This window comes from Argopecten irradians, chromosome 9 (assembly GCF_041381155.1).
Source record: "Argopecten irradians isolate NY chromosome 9, Ai_NY, whole genome shotgun sequence".
In the NCBI taxonomy this organism is placed as follows: domain Eukaryota; kingdom Metazoa; phylum Mollusca; class Bivalvia; order Pectinida; family Pectinidae; genus Argopecten; species Argopecten irradians.
Window position 1 is genome coordinate 28,734,396 of NC_091142.1, and position 21,905 is coordinate 28,756,300.

Here is a 21,905-nt window from a genome sequence, read left to right on the forward strand (position 1 = left end):
TAAACATATTTGTTCGGTATGCAAGGCTACTAGTCATGGAGCAAAGGCATGCAGAAAAAATAAGGGACGCGTTGAAAGTGACAGCACATGACTCGTATCATTACCAACCTCCGATAGCATGGTCACTACTCCGATAAACATCGAAAGACTTAGAGAGGAATTAGCACAACATCCCGACCAGGATTTTGTTAGTTATTTGTGCGAAGGGTTAAACCACTTATGGTTTCGATACCATGGTGACACAGACTGAATTGACAACTAAGGAGTGTAAAAACCTTCAATCTGTCATCAGGGATCCAGTGACAGTCGAACTAATAAACAGCGAGATTCAAAAAGGTTTTCTTTGCGGTCCTTTTAAGAAGTTACCTTTTGAACAATACCGAGTCAGTCCAATAGGTGTAGCGTATGGGAAGTATTCAGGAAAACCGCGTTTGATTGTAGACCTTTCATCACCCCACGATAATGACAGTCATCCAAGTGTAAATGACCTTATAAACAAAGAAGAATATTCATTGTGTTATATTCGTATTGACGATGCTATCGCGATAATCCAAAAATTAGGAAAAGACACAACTATATGTAAGACCGACATTTCTGATGCTTTTAAACTGATACCAATACATCCATCACAATGGCATTTGTATTGCGTTCAATGGAACGGCTTGTATTATTACTATTACAAATTAGCATTTGGTTGTCGGTCAAGCCCAAAGATTTTTGACACTCTATCAACAGCAGTATGCTGGATTGCCATAAACAATTATGGTATTTCTTATATTCTTCATCTATTGGATGATTTTATCACTTTTGAAGAACCGGGGAAGGACGGGCACAAGAATATGACTATATTGTTCCACATATTTGAAAGCCTCCGAATACCGATGGCTCTTCATAAGACTTGTGGACCTTCAACAGTGGTTGAGTACTTGGGTATAGTCCTAGATTCCCATAACATGGAGGCCAGGTTACCTGATGATAAACTTCGACGTGACACAGATATTCTAACATCTTTTCAGGACAGGCCATCGTGTACAAAAAGGGACCTTCTTCAATTGTTGGGCCATCTAAACTTCGCCAGTAAGGTCATTATACCGGGACGTAGCTTCGTATCGCACATTATTAAGCTGTCGACTACAGTGAAAGCACTGCACCATCATGTTAAATTAAATCATGAATTTAGGGAAGACGTTAACATGTGGTTAATTTTCCTTAAACACTGGAATTGTATAGGGATATTTTATGATTCACTAGTGACATCAACTGAAGCTCTTAAGTTATATACAGATGCATCAGGAACCAGGGGTTTCGGAGGATTCCTCAATGGCCAGTGGTTCGCTCAATCATGGCCGCCACATCTACAAGATCTTGTCCAAACCACGGACGAGTTGTCTATAGCTTTCAAAGAACTGTATCCTATAGTGGTAGCGGTCATGTTATGGGGACATCGGTGGAAAGGCTTAAGGATACTGTTTATGTGTGATAATAAGCTACTGTGGCCATTTTACGTAAAGGTCGCTCAAAATCTTCTCATATTATGTCACTTATGAGACGCCTTACTATGTGTGCAGCTAGAAATATGTTTGTTATCTTAGCTGATCATGTACCAGGAAGATACAATTCCATTGCTGACTCTCTGTCTCGTTTACAGATGTACCGATTTCGCCAACTAGCTCCAGAGGCAGACTTAATTCCATGTCAAGTACCACATCCCCAGGATGTCCTGTGGTCCTCAGTGATGTCTTAGACAAGCTTTGGAAGAATGCCATCGCCCCAAGTACTACAACGGCCTACAATACTGCCTTCAGAACTTTCCTACAGTTTCTCCTGATGATGGGTATTATCGCAAGAGTGAATTTTAGTGAAATATCTGTGACAGAGGATATGCTGGTGTGGTTTGTAGCACACTGTCACAATAGTGGTCTGTCATATTCTACTACTAAATTGTATTTGTGCGGAATTCGATTTATGTGCATAAGGCACAAAATTCCATATCCATGTGCTACAAATTTAAGCCGAGTGCAAGCAGTTCTATCAGGTGTTAAACGTGTGAGTCATAAAGGAGGTAAACCGAGACACCCAGTCACATTTGAGGTTCTAAAGAAAGTATGCGGTTTTCTTAGAATAAACGCTACATCATTCGTTGATCTAATGCTAGAAACAGCATGCACAGTGGCTTTCTTCGGTTTCCTACGATGTGGAGAGTTTACAGTCACATCAGCTTTCAATTCAGAACACAATTTATGCGTGGGTGACATGACTATCGCGGATGACTGTGTGTTACTTCATCTTAAGAAATCCAAGACTGACCCATTCCGTGAAGGGGTAACATTGAATTTGTTTAAAACGGACCAAGTCGTTTGTCCATATTATATATGCTGTAGATATATGAAGGCTAGACTGCAACAAACACCGTCATTACATGTCCCTCTGTTTGTCACAGACATTATAAGTGGACAACCTCTTAGTAGAACAGTGTTTATAAATAGATTCAGACATGTGCTTGATTGTTTAGGTAGAGACTCTAGTGGCTATAACGGCCATTCATTTCGTATTTGTGCTGCTACATCCGCGGCAGCAGCCCACATTGAAGATCATCTTATAAAAGTTTTAGGAAGATGGTCATCAGATGCGAATTGTCGGTATATACGTACACCGCAATCTTCCATTAAAAACGCTCAAATCGCACTTACAAAAACCTAAACAACAGATAAAGATCAACATTTGATGCTAGTTTAGTAATATGTATATATATGTACAGGAATTCATACAATACTAATGGCTTTTTGGGGTACTCATCCATATTATTTTCATATCATTTAATATGTCTGAGTTTTGGGATTCATTTTATTCGGAATAAGGAATAGCTGATTATTCCTCATCAAATTGCCCAATAAATTCATTAGCTTATGATCACGATTCTATTGTGTACTTATATAACTCTTCTTACTACCCTGCTGACATCTGGTGACAAGCCCAACGTGCTAAACGTGTCTGAGTCTAAGGGGTAGTTGAGGTCTCTGGTAGTGACAGTATAAGGTGCTATTTCTTCTCTGGATTAGGTTTACAACCCAAGTGAAGCTTAGTTGCACAAATTGCGATATGCTTGCAGTATTGTGGCAATCTGTCGCCGCAAAGTCCGCACAGCCACAATATAATCTGTTACTATATACGCTTGCAGTATTGTGGTAATCTGTCGCAGCAAAGTCCGCACAGCCACAATATAATCTGCTACGTATACGATTTGTAGTAATCTGTGAGACTTAGTCTACACAGCTACAAATTTATCCACTGCCTTAACCGAGAGAAGGAATGGTATCACATGTACATGTAGAGGTGTCAGGTTGAGTCTACCCCAAAGATGCCAAACCATTTTAGTATAGACATATATGTTATACAGTGTTTGTGAACTATATATCATGTTTGTGTAAATTAATGTGTGAATTTATAGGTTGGTTATTTTATTATTTTATAAATTTTAATGTGATGATGGTTTAAATATTTTATTAAATGTTGTAAATACATACTATTTTCTGTTATTTGTACGATTTAAAATATGCTACACTAACTGATGTCAAAACCAAAGAATAATATTACACCGTATCAAATTATGTTACAATAATCAGTATCTCATACCTCTGTTATTTCATATATTACGGAGTATATAGCGACAACTTATACGATTAAATTAGCTAACTACGGTAAAATTTATAGCATATTACAAAGTAATAAATCAGGATTGAAAAAAAATGCATTTTATTACTATCGAATTGAAATATAACGCAAATAAGCGTTAGTGTTTTAGGTAAGGTAACATATAATAAAAGCTACTGTGTTTAAAGATGCTCCACCGCTGACAAATAGTATTTCTACTCAATAAAAACAACAAGAGCAGACGAATTAATATTCATTTCCAGTTACAAAAGTTACTTATTTTACACCATTACCACCATTGAAAAGTTTGAACTTCTAATTTTATTTCAAGATAAGGACATCAAAAATAATTACCACCATTACCACCATTGAAAAGTTTGAACTTCTAACTTTATTTCAAGATAAAGACATCAAAAATAACTACCACCATTACCACCATTGAAAAGTTTGAACTTCTAATTTTATTTCAAGATAAATACATAAAAAATAATTACCACCATTACCACCATTGAAAAGTTTGAACTTCTAATTTTATTTCAAGATAAGGGCATCAAAAATAATTACCACCATTACCACCATTGAAAAGTATGAACTTCTAATTTTATTTCAAGATAAAGACATCAAAAATAATTACCACCATTACCACCATTGAAAAGTTTGAACTTCTAATTTTATTTCAAGATAAGGGCATCAAAAATAATTACCACCGTTACCACCATTGAAAAGTTTGAACTTCTAATTTTATTTCAAGATAAAGACATCAAAAATAATTACCACCATTACCACCATTGAAAAGTTTGAACTTCTAATTTTATTTCAAGATAAGGGCATCAAAAATAATTACCACCATTACCACCATTGAAAAGTTTGAACTTCTAATTTTATTTCAAGATAAGGGCATCAAAAATAATTACCACCGTTACCACCATTGAAAAGTTTGAACTTCTAATTTTATTTCAAGATAAAGACATCAAAAATAATTACCACCATTACCACCATTGAAAAGTTTGAACTTCTAATTTTATTTCAAGATAAGGGCATCAAAAATAATTACCACCGTTACCGTTACTGTGATTACGTTAATACAATAAAAAAAAACGGTTTGTTCAAAAATACATTTCAAGCCTTTTGGACTCATTGGGTTACAGAAAAGAACAAATATGATAATTTAAAAGACTGGTGGGACATAGCAAAAATTAAGATTAAAGAAATAACAATTACTGTTGCAAAGTGCCTGAATAAGACCGACAGGTACATTGATGAAATTGAAAAAGAACTGGATGCATTAACAAAGACTAACCCAGATAATGAAAAAATCGACATGCTCACTAACATTCTGAGAGAGTATTACAGTAATAAAGCAACAGGATTGAGAGTAAGAGCGAGAGTGCAGGAGTTCGAAGAGCATGAAAGATCAACAAAATATTTTTAACCTAGAAAAACAACGTGCTAAAGAAAAGCTTTGGCATAAAATTAAAACCGCAGAAGGAGATTATAAAAATGACATAAATTTTATCCAAAACGAACAGATAAAATTTTATAAGCAACTCTTTACATCGGAAGGATGGGACAGAGATGCTGCGGATATTCTTTTAGTTAATCTAGAGAACAAAATTTCAGATGATCAAAAACATGTATGGATAAAGAGATGAGCGAAGATGAAATATTTAAGAGTATCAGTGAAATGAAAAAGAATAAATCCCCGGGTGAAGATGGGATTGTTTCAGAATTTTATCAGATTTATTGGCACATAATTAAAAAAGAATTTATTGAACTAGTTTATGAAATATGTAATACTAATAAGTTATCAACATCACAAAGAAAAGGAATACTAACATTATTGTACAAAAAAGGCGAGCGTGAAGATATTAAAAATTGGCGACCACTAACGATGCTAAACCTTGACTATAAGATAATTGCAAAAACATTGGCCAACAGAATAAAGAAAGTTCTTCCAGATATCATACATCCGGATCAAAAAGGTTTCGTTCCTGGAAGAAACATTGCTGACGCGAATAGATTAATTTAGAGAATAAAGAGGGGTCTGTTATCTTTCTAGATCAACAAAAAGCTTTCGATAGGGTTGAATGGGGATGGATAGACAAATGTCTCGAGCGATTTAATTTTAGAATAAATTTACGGGGTTGGGTGCAAATGTTGTTAGTGGATACGAAGACATGTATTAAGACAAATGGTTTTATCTCGGAATATTCTGGCATATCAAGATCTGCAAGGCAGGGCTGTCCAATCGCACCCATTTTGTACATTATTCAAGCAGAATCTTTGGCATGTTCAATCCGCAAAAGCAATAGTATAAACGGCTTAAAACTTCAAGGTCAAATTGAAACAAAAATTAACATGTTTGCTGATGATACGCAATTGTTTCTTAGAGATGAAAAGTCAATTACGGAATCGTTTAAAATTTTAGGACAATATGAAAAAGCATCAGGCTCAAAAGTAAATCTACAAAAAACTACTGGAATATATCTTTGAAGATGGAAAAATAATCTACCTAGATTCACAGCAATCAATTGGACACGATCGAACATCAAAAGAAATGACATTAAACACAACAACAGACTTCCAAACACAGAAATTACAAAAATAAAATTGAGGAAGCAACTTAAAAATGAGCTCTGGCTTTTTTGCAATTCTAAACAGAAAACAGTAGTAACTATTGATATTGTTTTCCAAATGTGATAGTATACCCTAGTAATGAATATTTGAATAAGAATGTCACATGTGTAGCCTGCAGTGGACTTTTGTTAGCAGGCTTGCATCTTAAGAAAAATTTTGTAATAAGCTTTGTATAATTATGTCATGTGTAGCCTGCTACATGCACTATGTGCAGTGGTCTCTTGTTTTTAGCAGGCTTTTCAGTTTGACGTAACTCGTAAACACCTAATTAAATATATCATATTAGATGATATTACGTCAGATGTTTGGCCTGTAACTATATATAACGGGCATGCTTCAGGCAGGGTAATTTTAGAAAATATGTAATACAACATTGTCATTGATATGTGATATATACTATTAAAAATCAAAAGAAAAGTAATCACCGTGATGAGAAAATGAGAATAAAACACAGTATCAGCTATGCAAATTATATCAATATGTAATATGCGTTGGTATGTATGTATGTATGTATGTATGTATGTATGCATGTATGTATGTATATATGTATGTATGTGAGGGTGAGGGTGTGTGTGTACGCATGTATGTATGAATGTATGTCTGTATGTATGTATGTATGTATGTATGTATGTATGTATGTATGTATGTATGTATGTATATACAGTGTTTATTGCAGGTTTGCTTGCATGTAAACGTATAATTAATATAAGTGTGTACTGTATGCATCTGTAAAAAGTGTATGTTGTATATTGTGTAGGTGTATGTGTTGAAGTAGAATAGATAAAATTCAGTTTAAAGATGCTCCACCGCTGACAAATGGTATTTTTTCACCATCAAAAACAGGAGCAGACGATTTAGTTTTTTCTTCAGTTACAAAAGTTACTTACTTTACACCATTACCACCATTGAAAAGTTTGAGCTTTTAATTTTACTTAAAGTTAAAAATATGAAAAATAATTAATTGCATCCCGAAAAAAATCCTTTGCACTATATCCTATATGGAATGAAGTAATGATTGCGCATACACCAACGGCGAAATCAATTATTTCATGTTATTTTTAGTGTTAATTATATATATACATCATTAAACACCAATTATTGTGCAAATGATGACTATCATTTATGCTCTGTCGGCGGTGGAGCATCTTTAAAAAAAACCGATATGACAAAATAACAAAATTCGTCTTCAATGCCATGAAACATATCAATATTGTAATCAGTGTCTGATTGATAACAAATTCTAAGCTATACACGTAAATAATTATGTAATATGCAGATACAGAATAGCAAACACGCTTACAACAAAGTCATGTTTATCTGTTTTCGTTCCCAATCAAAATTCATATAAGAGTTTACATTATGTATATAACGAATTGTACATAATTATAACGAAGCCGGTAATTTCGTTTGGCTCCAGATGTTCGTTATAACGATTAACACTGTTTATTGAGCTGATATAATAAGGCAGTGAAAGGTGAAATAGAAATAAATCACAACTCTTTCATATATAGAAATTGTAATATATGCAGCTTTCTATCATTATGATCCATATTGGTGACATTTATTATTTGAATAATATTGATGCCATTCAATGGACAAATGATATTTTAATCAATTAACTTTATTTCAGCAATATATTAAGTACAGTTGTGAAATATATCAGCAAATTCTCAAGATGTCATGTAAGAGCAGGTAAACAGTAAATTATGGTAAAATGTATACATACATAGGCTTGCAAATGTGTCGTCTGCTACGGAGCAGCAATGAATTGTGGGTCGATATATGACTCTCTCATAAGCCCACTAAGGCAACCAATCATAAATCAGTACTTGTCCAATGAAAATGTTGTGTATTGCGTCCATGCAAATGTCCGTTGCTAGCACCTTTCCCTGATTCCTTTTGGACATCTCATTCACAAACAAATTTGAGACGTAGAAAGGTGGCTGTCAGAAAAAGCTAGAAAAATAAAGGTAAGTAATATTGTGATTTCTTCCTCATATCAATTCTGTTACTTAAAACAATTTTCGTTACATGTACTGTATTAGTATCTTCGATCAAAACACGTGTGATGGAATGTAGAAAATGTTGTCTGCTGTTTACATGTAGATGACGATTACCGCCAAATAATTATATGCATAGTTTTACTATGAAATAATGATTTAAGTAGTTAATAGTACTATCATGTCTGCAGTATTGCCCTAAGCTTATGGTTAGGTATAGACACAACAGCATTATGCAGATGAAAATGAAAGGTCATAGGTCAGTGAATTATGAATGAGAAACTATTACGTAATGCATTTGCGATTCATGTTGATACCATTCACAAATAAGGTGCATCAGGACACTTTTTGCTCCCGCAGTTTTAAATATTTAAAAAGAAATGAAAAAAATACAAAACAAACATTATTATATACCAAAATGAATGTCAGGATATTGTGTTTCATCTCTGCATTATAGTTTTTACAGGAAATGTTCATATAATATGTCATTAAAGAGCTCGAGTCTTGGAACTCAAACTCGAACAATTTCTTTCCACAAATTTTTTCCATAATTGTACACAATTTTATAATAAATATGTTGTATGGATACCACTTGAGGTTGTGCCGTAACTGGCCGAAAATTTTGACATGTCATTTTTTTCTTCAATTATCCATTTAAAACCATAATTTTTAATGAATAAAGCTGTGAAAATGATTCAAATGGACAGACAAACATATATGATGCCTTATAAACGTAAGTTAGAACACATAGGTTATGCACTGTGAAATTCTTGTTTTTTAAGCCTTATACATGTTTTGATGGAAAAATACATGCAGAAATCACTTTACAATTAGTAATAATACTGTACAAATGTGAAATGAAATTGTAGACAACAATAATATATATTATGGCTTCATGGTCTGACCGTATGTACTCATTTCACTACATTGAAAATGTTAATATAATGATTTTTGCCAGTACTGCCAAAAATCATTTTGAGCTCTTATTTGTACATGTAAATTAAAACCTGTGGATTGAAAGTATTGTAATTCTCAAAATGTTGGTAACTTTTGGTGTTGAATAACATATTAAAAGCTCGTCTTGATTTGTGAGTATGAAAAATACGGCACATATAACTTTAACTCCCATAATTCCATTCAATTGCTATAAGGTTTTGATATTATTTATTTCCCATTATTCTAGGTTTGATATGTACATATAACATGAATCAACAATATAATAATGATACAAATACGTCAAAATATATCAACCATGTTCAAAGGCCTGTAACTTAATATTAAATATCATAAAACAAACTTCATTTTGAAAAAATACAATAAAAATACGCCTATACATAATTGTGATCTCGATAAACTAGTAGAACAATATTGCCAACATTCTTTTGACCTAGATATTGATGCGATTATTTCATAGATATTCAGCAAAAATTGTAAAAGAACAATAATTGCAATGTAATTTATACCCTACATCGAGTTTGAGGTAAAATGCCTATATAGTATCATATATCTCATTGGCATTTGTGGTCAGTTATTACCTAACAACCATTCAATCGAAGATGTCTGGGACATGTTACATAGTATCGACTGAAGTAAAACTAAATAAATCAAAAATCAAAAAAATCAGTGGCAGCTCTATTGTCGAACTTCTTTTCGATAGATCAATATTCTGCATGCGGTTTGTATAATATATCAACGTTGATTAATTGCGTTCCATTTCATTGTAGAAACCATGTCTGAGAGGAAGGCCGTCATCAAGAATGCCGATATGGCAGAAGACATGCAGCAGGACTGCGTAGACTGCGCAACTCAGGCTCTTGAGAAATACAACATTGAGAAGGACATCGCCGCCTACATCAAGAAAGAGTTCGACAAAAAGTACAACCCAACCTGGCATTGCATTGTTGGACGTAACTTTGGAAGCTACGTAACACATGAAACCAAGCATTTTATCTACTTCTACCTTGGACAAGTAGCCATTCTGCTCTTCAAGTCTGGATAAGCTTAATAAATCGACTTTTAACCATTCTTAATGACGATCGAGAATTGCGGAAGATCGAACCGCCATGAAGACCATGTCAAACAAACAATGCCAAACACAAACTGCCACCACCGACTCCAATTTGACAATATCCTAGATATTGCTGGACCAAAGAACATTACACTTATATGTGAACTTCATAGAAATATTTGTTTATTTATTTATTTTACAATGATATGTTTCTATTGTTTACTTGCATTTGTTAAATATACATATTTACACGGATCGGACAATTGCTTATATAAATATTGTTATTATTATATCTGGAATGTCTAGTCCGGTTTAACAGCATTAAAATAAAAGATACTGAGGCGAAATCCATAACGACTTTGGTGTGTGTGTTTAGCGAAATGATAAGGCCATCATATAAATATGTTTGTTTCCCTTTCCCGACCCAAGTTGGATTGATAGTTAGGTAAATTGCTTTTTGGAAAGAATGAATAAAATACACAAATTTTATTTCTCTATACAAAAAAAAACATTTACATTGTAATCTTAAGTAAGTTAATAAATAATGATACAAGCTTTCAATCTAAAAAAAAAAAAAAAGAAAAATTTGCTGAGTCAGTACTGTATTTGGAATTAAACTATTTTTATTTTGGTCTGGTCATTTATTTGCTAACTAGACGATATACATATATCTGTCTATAGAATAGTTAATCATGATCTAAATCACAATTAATGAAGGTCATTTAAGATACGAACGGACGTAGAACTTTAGCGAAGAATATTTGAAATGAGAAAATCTACATGATTTCTATGTTGACTTTATGTCGAATTTCAGCCAGTGAAGTTGTTTCTATGTCTAAAGATAAAGCATCCCTCGCTTGGTAACAATGTGGCCGTAAGATGTCGCCATGTGACAAATGCGTCTCGACGTCACACATTCAAAGAAATGTTGAAAAGATTCGTGATTCCATTCAGTTTGATGAAAGTAAATGCCGCTAGAGGTATAACCCATTGTCATCAGAGTTCAATTTGTAGGTATAGATCCATGAGTTCCAGAGAATCTATGATATATATCGATTTTCTCCACGAAAACCTAGGTTGAGATGTAAATAATAAAAAATGTGAAAAAAGATGCATCTAAACACCCACTTCGACTGCACATAGCTATATTATAATAGTGGTCTAAATTTCACGAATTAGAACTTATTGATTTGTTGTAGATAATTCGACGATCGCATATCTTTCCAATCGTTTTAGATCAAATTAGATTCGTCATTAAACGACTTTTTCAATTTCTCAAAGATGCTGTGTCTAGCTGACATATGTAATGGGGTATGATTAAATGTCAGTATCTATGGTAAGGTTACCTTTCAAGGTAATTAACCAATACTGTATATCCTATGACAACACCTGGGTGAGATTTGATTGCACATAGTGCGTACTGCGACTCAGATTTATGATTTTAAATAACTTTAATGTAATTGATATGGTGGTTTCGAGATACTGAATAAACGAGATGGACCCCATCAAGTTTCAAGTTTTATTATAACCAAATGCGATACAGCATATAGGCAGCAATATACATAATTAGATAAACGAATAGGTCATGATAAGGCGTCACAATAGCAAGAAAGTGGTAATAATGATGATAATCGTACTTGACGACGTTTTTGTATTTCGGCAACCGACAAATTGCTGTTGTATTTCAACTATATTACACATATAATCGTACATCAAACTCGGTTAATTTGTACACAAAACAACAAAATTGAAAGTTCCCCAAAAGCATTTACATTCTACTGATTGATGTACAAATATGCAAGATAGGTTATCTTTGTAACATGTGGAGTCAAAAACTTTATGTTGAACAACTTAGTCACCAGTCTCTAGATTATTTCAATCATCACTTGATAATTTCACTATGACATGTCGGATGCCAGAAGTTTCAAACTAGGGGATCATAATCTAGCATTATAATTTTTCCGAGGAAATCTTATAAAAAACTGAGATTGTGTATGGTCTTCATTATCCTCTTCATTGATTTCTTCTTGCTTTTAGTCAAACTGAATACTTCTGGCTGTTCAGTATTTTAGAATTCTTCATAAACTTTCCACAGGCATTGTACTATATTTGAAATCTGCATTTGGTATTATACAAAGTAAAATAGTAAATTCAAGCTCAAAGACGTTCTCATAAATGTAAGCACATTCATAAAATAAGATTCATAAGATAGTTTAGAATGATAACAAAACAAATCTAGGGGAGTGAGAGCTCTTAGTATCGAAACAATTTCATTGCGTTTTCTCGGTAATACTGCAGTACTAGTCTCGGTTACAACTTAGATGCTGTAATGATGAAATTATGGAAAGTTGCCCTTGTTTTAAATAGGATTTAGCTGATAAGATGCATGTCTATCGTAGTAAAATCAGTTGTATCTATCAGAACTGGGATTATCGATCTAATCCTGGTTTTAGATAAAATCATGAACGTAAATAGTTTATCTCTTAGTGCTCATTACTGACAAATCCTAGTCGAACACTAAATTGCAAGACGCTTTAAAAGATGTATTGTCTCCAAAACTATTAATGCTATTAATCACACACACTCAGCCTTTATATATCATATGTCCAATAAACTGCGGCATTATTAAGGTTTATTGTTATGAATAATTGTATCGTAGTTTCGGGTGTAAATACGTGGAAATTGCCCTTGTAGACATGGTAGTCTCTGCTTGTTATATGAAACTAAGACTTTTTATAAGCATCATGCTGTCGTGAACGCCACCGAATACCCATATGCATATGGTTGGTTGACTATAGCTTAGCATCCCAGTAATAGTTTAGATTATGCTTGATGTTCTTGCTGTTTCTTTTTCGACTTGGAAACGCTGAATTACTTAACGAAACACATTGCTTACGACACCGAACAGGACACCCTATTCTTCTTTTTGACCATCTCTGGAAATAATGGTTTTATTTCAACAGTACTTTCTAAGTCTCCTTCAAAAATGTGTGTAGGTAATTACTATATGTTATATGCAAGGAATACATTGATTGGAAATGAATTATTCTATATAGTCATAAGGTCGAAATGCAAAGGAATTACGAACCTCCATTCGGATGGGTGGTCGGGTGATATAGTGGTTATATTAAGCCGCTCGCCTTCAATCCCCGGCACGGACGTGAAAAGGTTAGGGGTCACCTACTCGATCACGTGGGTTTTCTCCGGGCACTCCTGTTTCCTCCCACACCTAGACCCCTCGCGCCCTTACATACGGGCCCTCGAGGGTGATATACATAAGTTGTATAACTTGTTTCTCAATCGATGTAAAATGAATAAAGTTTATATTAGTATCCATATGGATCTTTAGTGTTAATTATCAGCTTGTCAAGTACAACTTACAATAAACTTGTACAAGTTGTACAAGTACAACTTACTTATTACGGTATGGTTTACAGTGGCAAATTATATTGTCTTCCATAGAACTACGCCCAAAACAACAAACACAATAAAAAGGTGTTTAAACATCAAAGGGCATGTTTTTCACTTGAAGATTGGTAATATTTTCTTATGCCTATTTTCAGAAATATACACATAAATGTATATATGTTTCTGCTATTTTCAATCTATCCAATTTATAATTCCTATCTTATCTATGGTTTTTACCACGATTTTATTTAAATGCTTTCATGCAATTTTAAACTTTAGCGGGAGTAGATAAACATGAATAAATCTGTAGAGGTATGAACTAATATCAACACGTTTATTAGCCCGCTATACCTGCCTATATTATTAGGTTGTTTTTTTCTTTACTTTTTTTTTTGCCTTATATATTTTTGCCTAATATATATAAATAATAAAAAAAAGTAAAAAAAAACCAAAAACCTAATAATATAGGCAGGTTTTTTTTTTACCTTTTTTGCCTAATATATATATTAAGCCAATAAAGGGAATTTAAAGCCTAGTAATATATATAGGCAGGTTTAGCGGATTACACGTTTATGTGCCAAGGTGTAAGCTAACAAGTTACCTGTGCATTAATCGTCTGCTATTGTCCGAGTGAAGACTTGTGGGACGATATACGACTCTAGTACATACCTTTAATTCCACCAATGAAATAGCATAATCTAGCCAATGAGACCTTTGGATAAATCGCGTCCTTAGCTCCGTGTTACTACCCTACTTATGTCTGCTTTCTGTTTAGTTCCAGAATATAACTACATCGAAGAAGTTGCCTGTTTGAAACGAAGCAACTACAGGTATTTATGCATTTGTTTTATAATTTAGAGTTTTACATTAATTGATTCAGTAAACAGTGTATCATAATTTGTAACAAGTTATAATATATATTATTACTTCACATAGTTGTATCTGGGTTCTATCACACACGATACATGTTCATGCATGGTCATGCAGAGATTTAGTTACATGTAGAATCTCTACTTCATGTAAAAATCCCTTATTGCTTAAAATCAAATTGCATTTTCCCTAACAGTTTTAATGAAAAGGTTTCTCAATGCTAAGCATGTAACCATTGTAAATATTATTCCTGAAAATTAATTAATCTATGTACTTTTAACCCGAGTTAATGACAGTCGTTGCCATGGCACTACCCGTGTCACTAAGCGGGAAAAATTCAAAGTCAATATTTATAAATATGTTTCAAATACAATAAATTTACAGTAAATATTTACAAACATTTCGACATGGTTGATGGGTTCCCAGTTTCCCGCGAATAACGATACCTTAGTTTATGAATTTCACTCAAACACAACAAATTTACCCTTGGCAACTCAAAACACTTTACCATACTGTATACATTCAAATGGTACTATTGTAAGTAAACTAATTTAGACCTAGCATTGATTTTATCTGAATATATTTCATTTAGTTTAGATTTTGTGTCTCCGACGTCCTTATTGACATCTCTTTCTTGGTGTTCAACAAATCACGAATTCTGTTAAATACTAATGAAATAATATGTGTATGGTGGAATGATTATATTCCCTATTGTCAAATATGTATTCATAGAACAAATGTTGTCAAGATATGATTTTATTTTCCAAAAACGTATTTGTCAATAGGATATTTGTTTGTTTCTAGCAATCATGTCTGAGAGGAAGGCCGTCATCAAGAATGCCGATATGGCAGAGGACATGCAGCAGGACGCTGTAGACTGCTCAACTCAGGCTCTTGAGAAATACAACATTGAGAAGGACATCGCCGCATACATCAAGAAAGAGTTCGACAAAAAGTACAACCCAACCTGGCATTGCATTGTTGGACGTAACTTTGGCAGCTACGTAACACACGAAACCAAGCATTTCATCTACTTCTACTTGGGACAAGTTGCCATTTTGCTCTTCAAATCCGGATAAACTGTACAAACTGACAACTGACTTGCATTTCATTCCCATCCATACGGCTGCATAGAGACATGAGTGAAGTGAAATTTCTTAAGCTCTGTGAGCTGATCTTCAAGCATTACATGGAACAAACATTGCCAATTCGAATTACCGAAGCAACAGCATTATCAAGTGACAAACTAGTCTTATTTGAACATTCTCTTTCTTTAGTGACCATTAAAACATCATGTTATACTTATAAACTATAGGTATAACAGTCAATGTCTCAGGATTTTATATTTCGTTGTTGTTTTGTTTACATAAAATGTTGAATATATATACACATATATGTATTTTCGTATTTGTTTTTTTATATTGGTGTTTATATATGCATACAAATAGTTTTATATCAAAGAATACCGGGCCCCAACATACTGAAAACGTACATGTTTTAGCGATTATCATACTTAGCACTAAATGTGGTTGCTCTAATAGTGCTTTCTGTATGTAGTTGACAGATCAATGGACTACAAATGCGCGAATCCCTTACCGCGCTAACTTGTTCCAAATCATTTTTCGCTAAAATTTGATAGGCCCAAAATATGAACGTTTACAGTATATTAAACAGCGATAAAATATACACAAAACACAGGAACCACGTGCTCAGAAAGAGTGAACGTTATCGGCGTCGTTCGATAGTCTTGCAAACCTAGGACAGAGCCAATTCAGGGTATGGAAAAATCATTTTCAGAAGTGACACAACACATATTAATAATCTGCTCTGGTGAAAAATTAATTTTGGGCTCATATGAATCAAAGAAAGCTATTGGGCGTGAATTGTGATTTTACTGGAAATTCAATGCTTTGAGCATACACACTTAAACGAACTAAACCGCAAAATTGGTAATTTCTAAAATTTGTGTATACAAAAATCTAAGTATAAGCAATAGAAGTATTATTTTTGACATATTTTTATGACAACTTGCTACATTTTGAGACAATTAGTTTTTGAAAATCACAAAAACTCTGATTAATGTTGAAACGAGACTGATATCCCACCAGGGCAGATGCATAAAGGACATTATCAAAGTGCCATTTATAATACAATACACTTTTAGACTTTAAAATATATTGTAACTGTTTATTTATAATCAAAGTCTGAACATCTTATTTCCAAATCATATACGTTAAAGATAAATATATTTTCCGGTAAAAAAACCTTTTTGACATAATTTTATACCGGTATGTGAACGAGATATTACACATCGTGCTTGAATATATATGAGCAGTAGACAACCTAGTTGTACGCGAGTGATAATTATCGAGATTCCTGGACGGTCAGGTACCGTGGAAATCAGCAGGGGACATCATTATGTTAGAGTTCACTTAGTATTAGAGTATATAAATATCTGTATGTAATGTATATAGCTGCAAGGTCAAACAGTGTAACAGTATCACTAGAGAAGAACTTCCAAAAATATCAATCCCATCTGTTCATGTTGAATGTCTTGATTTTAAAGTGATATTGTATGGAAATCGGTTATAAATGTGCATAAAAACCAAATTACCGATAGGATTATATATTCAAAGTAATGATCATAAACAGTGGAACATCATACATGCAGTCTTCGCCGAAAGTAATAAAAGTAATGACCCGTACAGTATTTGAGCCTGAATATACAAAGAATATATTTGTAATTGGCAAAAAACACTGTGAGTTATCTGTACCAATGGTATGTAAAAGACCTTTTTAGATACTGTTATACGTGTATATAAATCGTAATCATCAAAAAGCAGCAATTTCAAAAAGTTACAGATTACACAAGGGGTGCTACTTCTATGTAAGAAACATTTTAAATTACAGCCATACCTGTCTATAAAGGACACAAACGGGCATAGCAAAATGTCCTTATAGATATTCGTCCTTTATACAGAGGCCAAAATAGAAAAAAATGCACCAATTGTAGTTAATGAGTCTGTCCTGTATAGCAGGTGTCCGTTATGCAGAGGTGCTTGATAGCATGTTTGACTGTTTTCAGCTGAGATCAATTCTTCTAAGATCAGGAAAATGATTGCTATAAGCAAGCATTCAATGATGTGTACCAAGTCAAGCGATGAGAGGTTCACTAGGTCTGATAAATTTAACTACTGAATGACGTAGGCCTCTTCAGTTCACATGAAGGTTTCCCTCCTCCTCAGTAAGATGAGAGTTCTCGCGAAGTCTCTATCTCTTTTCGTCTGCTAAATTCTGATGAATTATGGTTCGATATACGCCTCTGGTGTATACCGTGTGAATCAACAAATAGGAAAGCTGCGTTAAACCAATGAATGAGATCGAAAGTACGTCCAAGTTGCTAATGCTGGTCTCACTTCTGCCCTTTCATCCTCAAGCCTCTCGGACAATCGGTGAATTAAGGTAATATTTTATTTAACATGTTCACTTTACTGTAGATACTTATAATGATTATGTATCAAAAATATTCCATAGGATGTTTTGTAAACAAATATGAACAATAATATAAATGATTCAGTCACATCGCGTAATAACTTGCAAGCACAATAACTTAATAACACAATGCAATTAATAATACGGAATAACATAGATTTGGAATACACGGTCTCATATGCTAGGTAGACTAGAAGTATGATTTCAATTTATTGCAACAACATCGACAAAGTGTTCTTATACTATTCTATACTTAAGAAAGTTGAAAATCAAACTTAATTCGGTTTGCTTGACCAATGATTCAGCAAATTTATTAACACACGTAACGTACGTATTCTGAAGTTATTTTGAATGGTTAATTGATCTATAGGCCTCGCATTGGGCCTCGTGTAAGTGATGTGGCTGTTGCCATGCCATAAATCTAAAAGTATCATCAACTTAATGGAATAATAAAGAAAGACATATATCTTATATTCTTCAAGTGAAATTTCGAAATCCAAGATGCACTTCACATTGATAATTAGTATCATCATTAGTAGCAAACATAGCAAATGTGCTCATTGAATTTTACAATATCTAATCTATTAAATTTGGAAAAGTGGTTCATTTAGGTTAAGCTGATCAGGCTTTGAACAAGTAAACTCCTCTGTTCAGCAATTCCTTAACGCCAACTTATCTAGAATAGTATGCTATCTGTTATGAACTTGTATTGTGATTGTTTGTTTTCTTACGAAGACGATTTGGATAGTGCCGTGTAAGTTGCACTACCACTTCACTATTATGTCTCTCCCACTCTAGTTAGGTACAGCTGTACATATGGTTAGGTACAGCTGTACTTATTTTTGTGTGCGGTAGCGATATACAAGGAAGTGCACAGAAATAAAACAAATTATATTATGTACTTGTAACAATTCAGATTGTTTTGTTGTGAGCTTATAGTTTTTTTTTCTGTGTATAAATTTTCCTTTTATATCCCATGGGCTGCTTGTGTGTAGTACAAAATCTATCTTTACAATGCTGAAATGCTATACATATATATAATGTAGATGTGTTAGGTCATTGTTTTGTCAATATATACATGTATATATTTTGAAATGGTAAATTATATGCCCCAGGACAATAAAAAAGTAAATGAGTTTGAAGAATAAACTTAATTTAAATAATCATAAAGACTATTAAGTCAACAGTATACATATCTAAAGATGGCCCTGGATAGGTCACCGCATATTTTGATCCAGTTTTCGTGCAAACATATTTCCATTTTGTATTTTTACTGAGTTCTAGAAGTTTTGAGTTTTTGTATAATGTCAGAAATTATTTTTTTCCAGAATTATTTCAAGCCCACAATAAATACAAAGCAATGAATTAATACACATGTAGTTTATTACTTTACAAATTTGGTGTAAGTACAAAGCCCATAACCTATATGACTCCATTATATATACAGAAGATGAAATACATTTGTGGAGAATGCGAAAAAAAAAACAAAACAAAAAAAGACACACGTAGGAATCCAATTTCCAATTTTTTAAATTGAGATGACATTTTGAACTTTTCAAATCAATTTGTGTTCTCGAATTATTTGATGAAATAGATGTTCATGAGCTTCAGGTATATATTTGTATTACGAATAATAACGAAAGTAGCTGGTATGGTCCGAGTTATCATCCGCGATAATCGAAAAAAATTGAAACTTTTGAAGCTTATTATATAGACAAAACTGTTAATGGTAGAAAAGGGCGACATATTCAAAAAATCAGGTAGCATAAAAGGTAGGGAAGTGCTCACTCAGTAATTTGGTATCAACTAGTTTTTAAGGATGATGTGCTTAGCATAGTTTGAACTATTAAATATGTACATTGTACATGTATATACAGTAATTAATAATCTAACACTATAAACAGTCTAAAAAATAAACACTTGTGAGTAAGATGGCTTTTTCCCTTTTCCATTTTAGGAACCATGGCTGATAGAAAGGCTGTCATCAAAAATGCCGACATGGCAGAAGATATGCAGCAGGAATCGGTTGATATAGCAACACAAGCCCTGGAGAAATATAATATTGAGAAAGACATTGCCGCCTACATCAAAAAGGAGTTTGATAAAAAGTTCAACCCAACCTGGCATTGCATTGTTGGACGTAACTTTGGAAGCTACGTAACACATGAAACCAAGCATTTTATTTACTTCTACTTGGGCCAAGTTGCCATTCTACTCTTCAAATCTGGCTGAACAAAACAGATATGGACAATAACTTCCCTCTTTATAGAAAGCCATCGGGAATGGACGGGATCATAGATGTAGAGGCGTGAGAAACACGATTTTATAGTGTTTATCCTAATTCTTTGTTAATATGTTAACAACATGACGTAGTCGGTGTTACTATAAATAACATAGCATGTTCTTGGATCTGTGTTCTTCCAACAAAAATCATCACCAACAACAGAATGAAGAATAAATCTTCGGGAAATGTTAGTGATTACAACAAAAGTTCTCCCCATGATCAACAATGAACTCTTCCAAGACAAACGGGACATTAATAAAACGGTGCTACAGTAGAGGTGGCAGATGACAGATTATTGTCAATTTTACTGCTTTTGATAAACATATTTCCTTTAGTTATAGTTAGATTTTTATGTGATATTGTGAGTGGAACATATTTTATAAAGCCTGCTATATTGTTGTTAATAAAAGTTACCGTTACGACATTTTTTGTTCAAGGATTTTTCAGTTAGCTGACTGGTAGGCCAATGTAGGCGTAAACACAAGAGGGACATAAAATTTAGATTAGAAATACTGTGGACGTGCCTAGAAATAAGCACATACACACCTCAACGATGACACATGTCGATGTTGTATCCAAGTCAAGTTACGATCCCAAATTAATATACTGGTAAGCCAACTTATCTTCATCGCGATCATGTAGTATGCAAGGAAGTATTTCCATTCCACAGAAAGCCTCTCACACCATTTTCTATATTTGATTAGTTTAATTTCAAACACAAACTTACACCACTACTGCAGATTGTTATTTTCATCGCGACTTCATTTCGCGTTTTTCAGCCGAACGACATTTTCACGGCGTCTATATTTAGTTCTTTTAAACATTCATAATTCTTTAAATTCATAAACGGTAAGTTAGCAGTATATAAGTGGCAACAATCTACACTACAATATAGGAAAAAGTCTTCATTTTTAATTACAACTTATGACTTCATGATGAAGGTTGAATGTATATTTAATATCGATTTAATGATTCGACAAAGGAGTATGCATATACTCGCTTGACTCGTTGGGTGTTTGCACTCTCTAGGAAGCAGAACCATGTCTATTTAACACTGATGTCACTATTTTTGTATTTCATGAGGTATGAAATAATGGTTTGCAGCCTACTGTGTGAATCATGGTTGCATACAAATGTTTCGTTTTGAAACTAAATCGACCTTTCAAATTGGTTGATTTTTTCCCATATAGTTTTTAAAAAAAAAATCTGACAATGGCGCAAAACCCGCGGTTTGTATCTTGTTGTCATACTAGAGACATTGATGTTGCGTATTGATTTTGGAAAATATTCCCTTGAATAATCAGCGAAATCGTACATTAAAAAGTTTTATGTTTTTTTTTCCAAGTAGTATGGAAAATTAATTTTAAGCATTGATGTCACCATTTACTAAAAAATGAAGCATTACACATTATGCATTGGAAATATATTTCTAGAATAACATTCCCATCCTATACTAAGTGTTCTTAATGTAACGCCGCTCCATGTTCTGATTCATATGGAGGCATGCCAAGGCATTTGCAGACGTTTCTATGTTTTCATGTAAGAATATTGATTT

At 33.5% G+C, this 21,905-nt stretch overlaps 2 protein-coding genes and 3 pseudogenes across 2 annotated transcripts; all 5 read left to right on the forward strand.

Annotated features, from left to right (window-relative positions):
• The first annotated feature begins 233 nt into the window (after positions 1-233).
• Positions 234-1,547, forward strand: LOC138330685 (uncharacterized). The gene has a single exon (XM_069278227.1). It carries the CDS (start codon positions 234-236, stop codon positions 1,545-1,547), a length of 1,314 nt encoding a protein of 437 aa, XP_069134328.1.
• Positions 1,548-1,692: 145 nt separating this feature from the next.
• On the forward strand, positions 1,693-3,512 carry LOC138331987 (uncharacterized). Its single transcript, XM_069279897.1, has one exon. The coding sequence runs from the start codon at positions 1,693-1,695 to the stop codon at positions 2,698-2,700; it is 1,008 nt and encodes a 335-aa protein (XP_069135998.1). The 3' UTR covers positions 2,701-3,512.
• Positions 3,513-8,101: 4,589 nt separating this feature from the next.
• On the forward strand, positions 8,102-10,650 carry LOC138331989 (dynein light chain 2, cytoplasmic pseudogene; annotated as a pseudogene).
• A 3,751-nt stretch (positions 10,651-14,401) lies between these two features.
• Positions 14,402-15,912, forward strand: LOC138331990 (dynein light chain 2, cytoplasmic pseudogene; annotated as a pseudogene).
• A 1,965-nt stretch (positions 15,913-17,877) lies between these two features.
• LOC138331992 (dynein light chain 2, cytoplasmic pseudogene) lies at positions 17,878-20,774 on the forward strand (annotated as a pseudogene).
• Positions 20,775-21,905: the final 1,131 nt, after the last annotated feature.

Coding starts and splice junctions, on each gene's coding strand:
- LOC138330685 (XM_069278227.1), top strand. CDS start 234: ATGGTGACACAGACTGAATTGACAACTAAGGAGTGTAAAAACCTTCAA.
- LOC138331987 (XM_069279897.1), top strand. CDS start 1,693: ATGTCAAGTACCACATCCCCAGGATGTCCTGTGGTCCTCAGTGATGTC.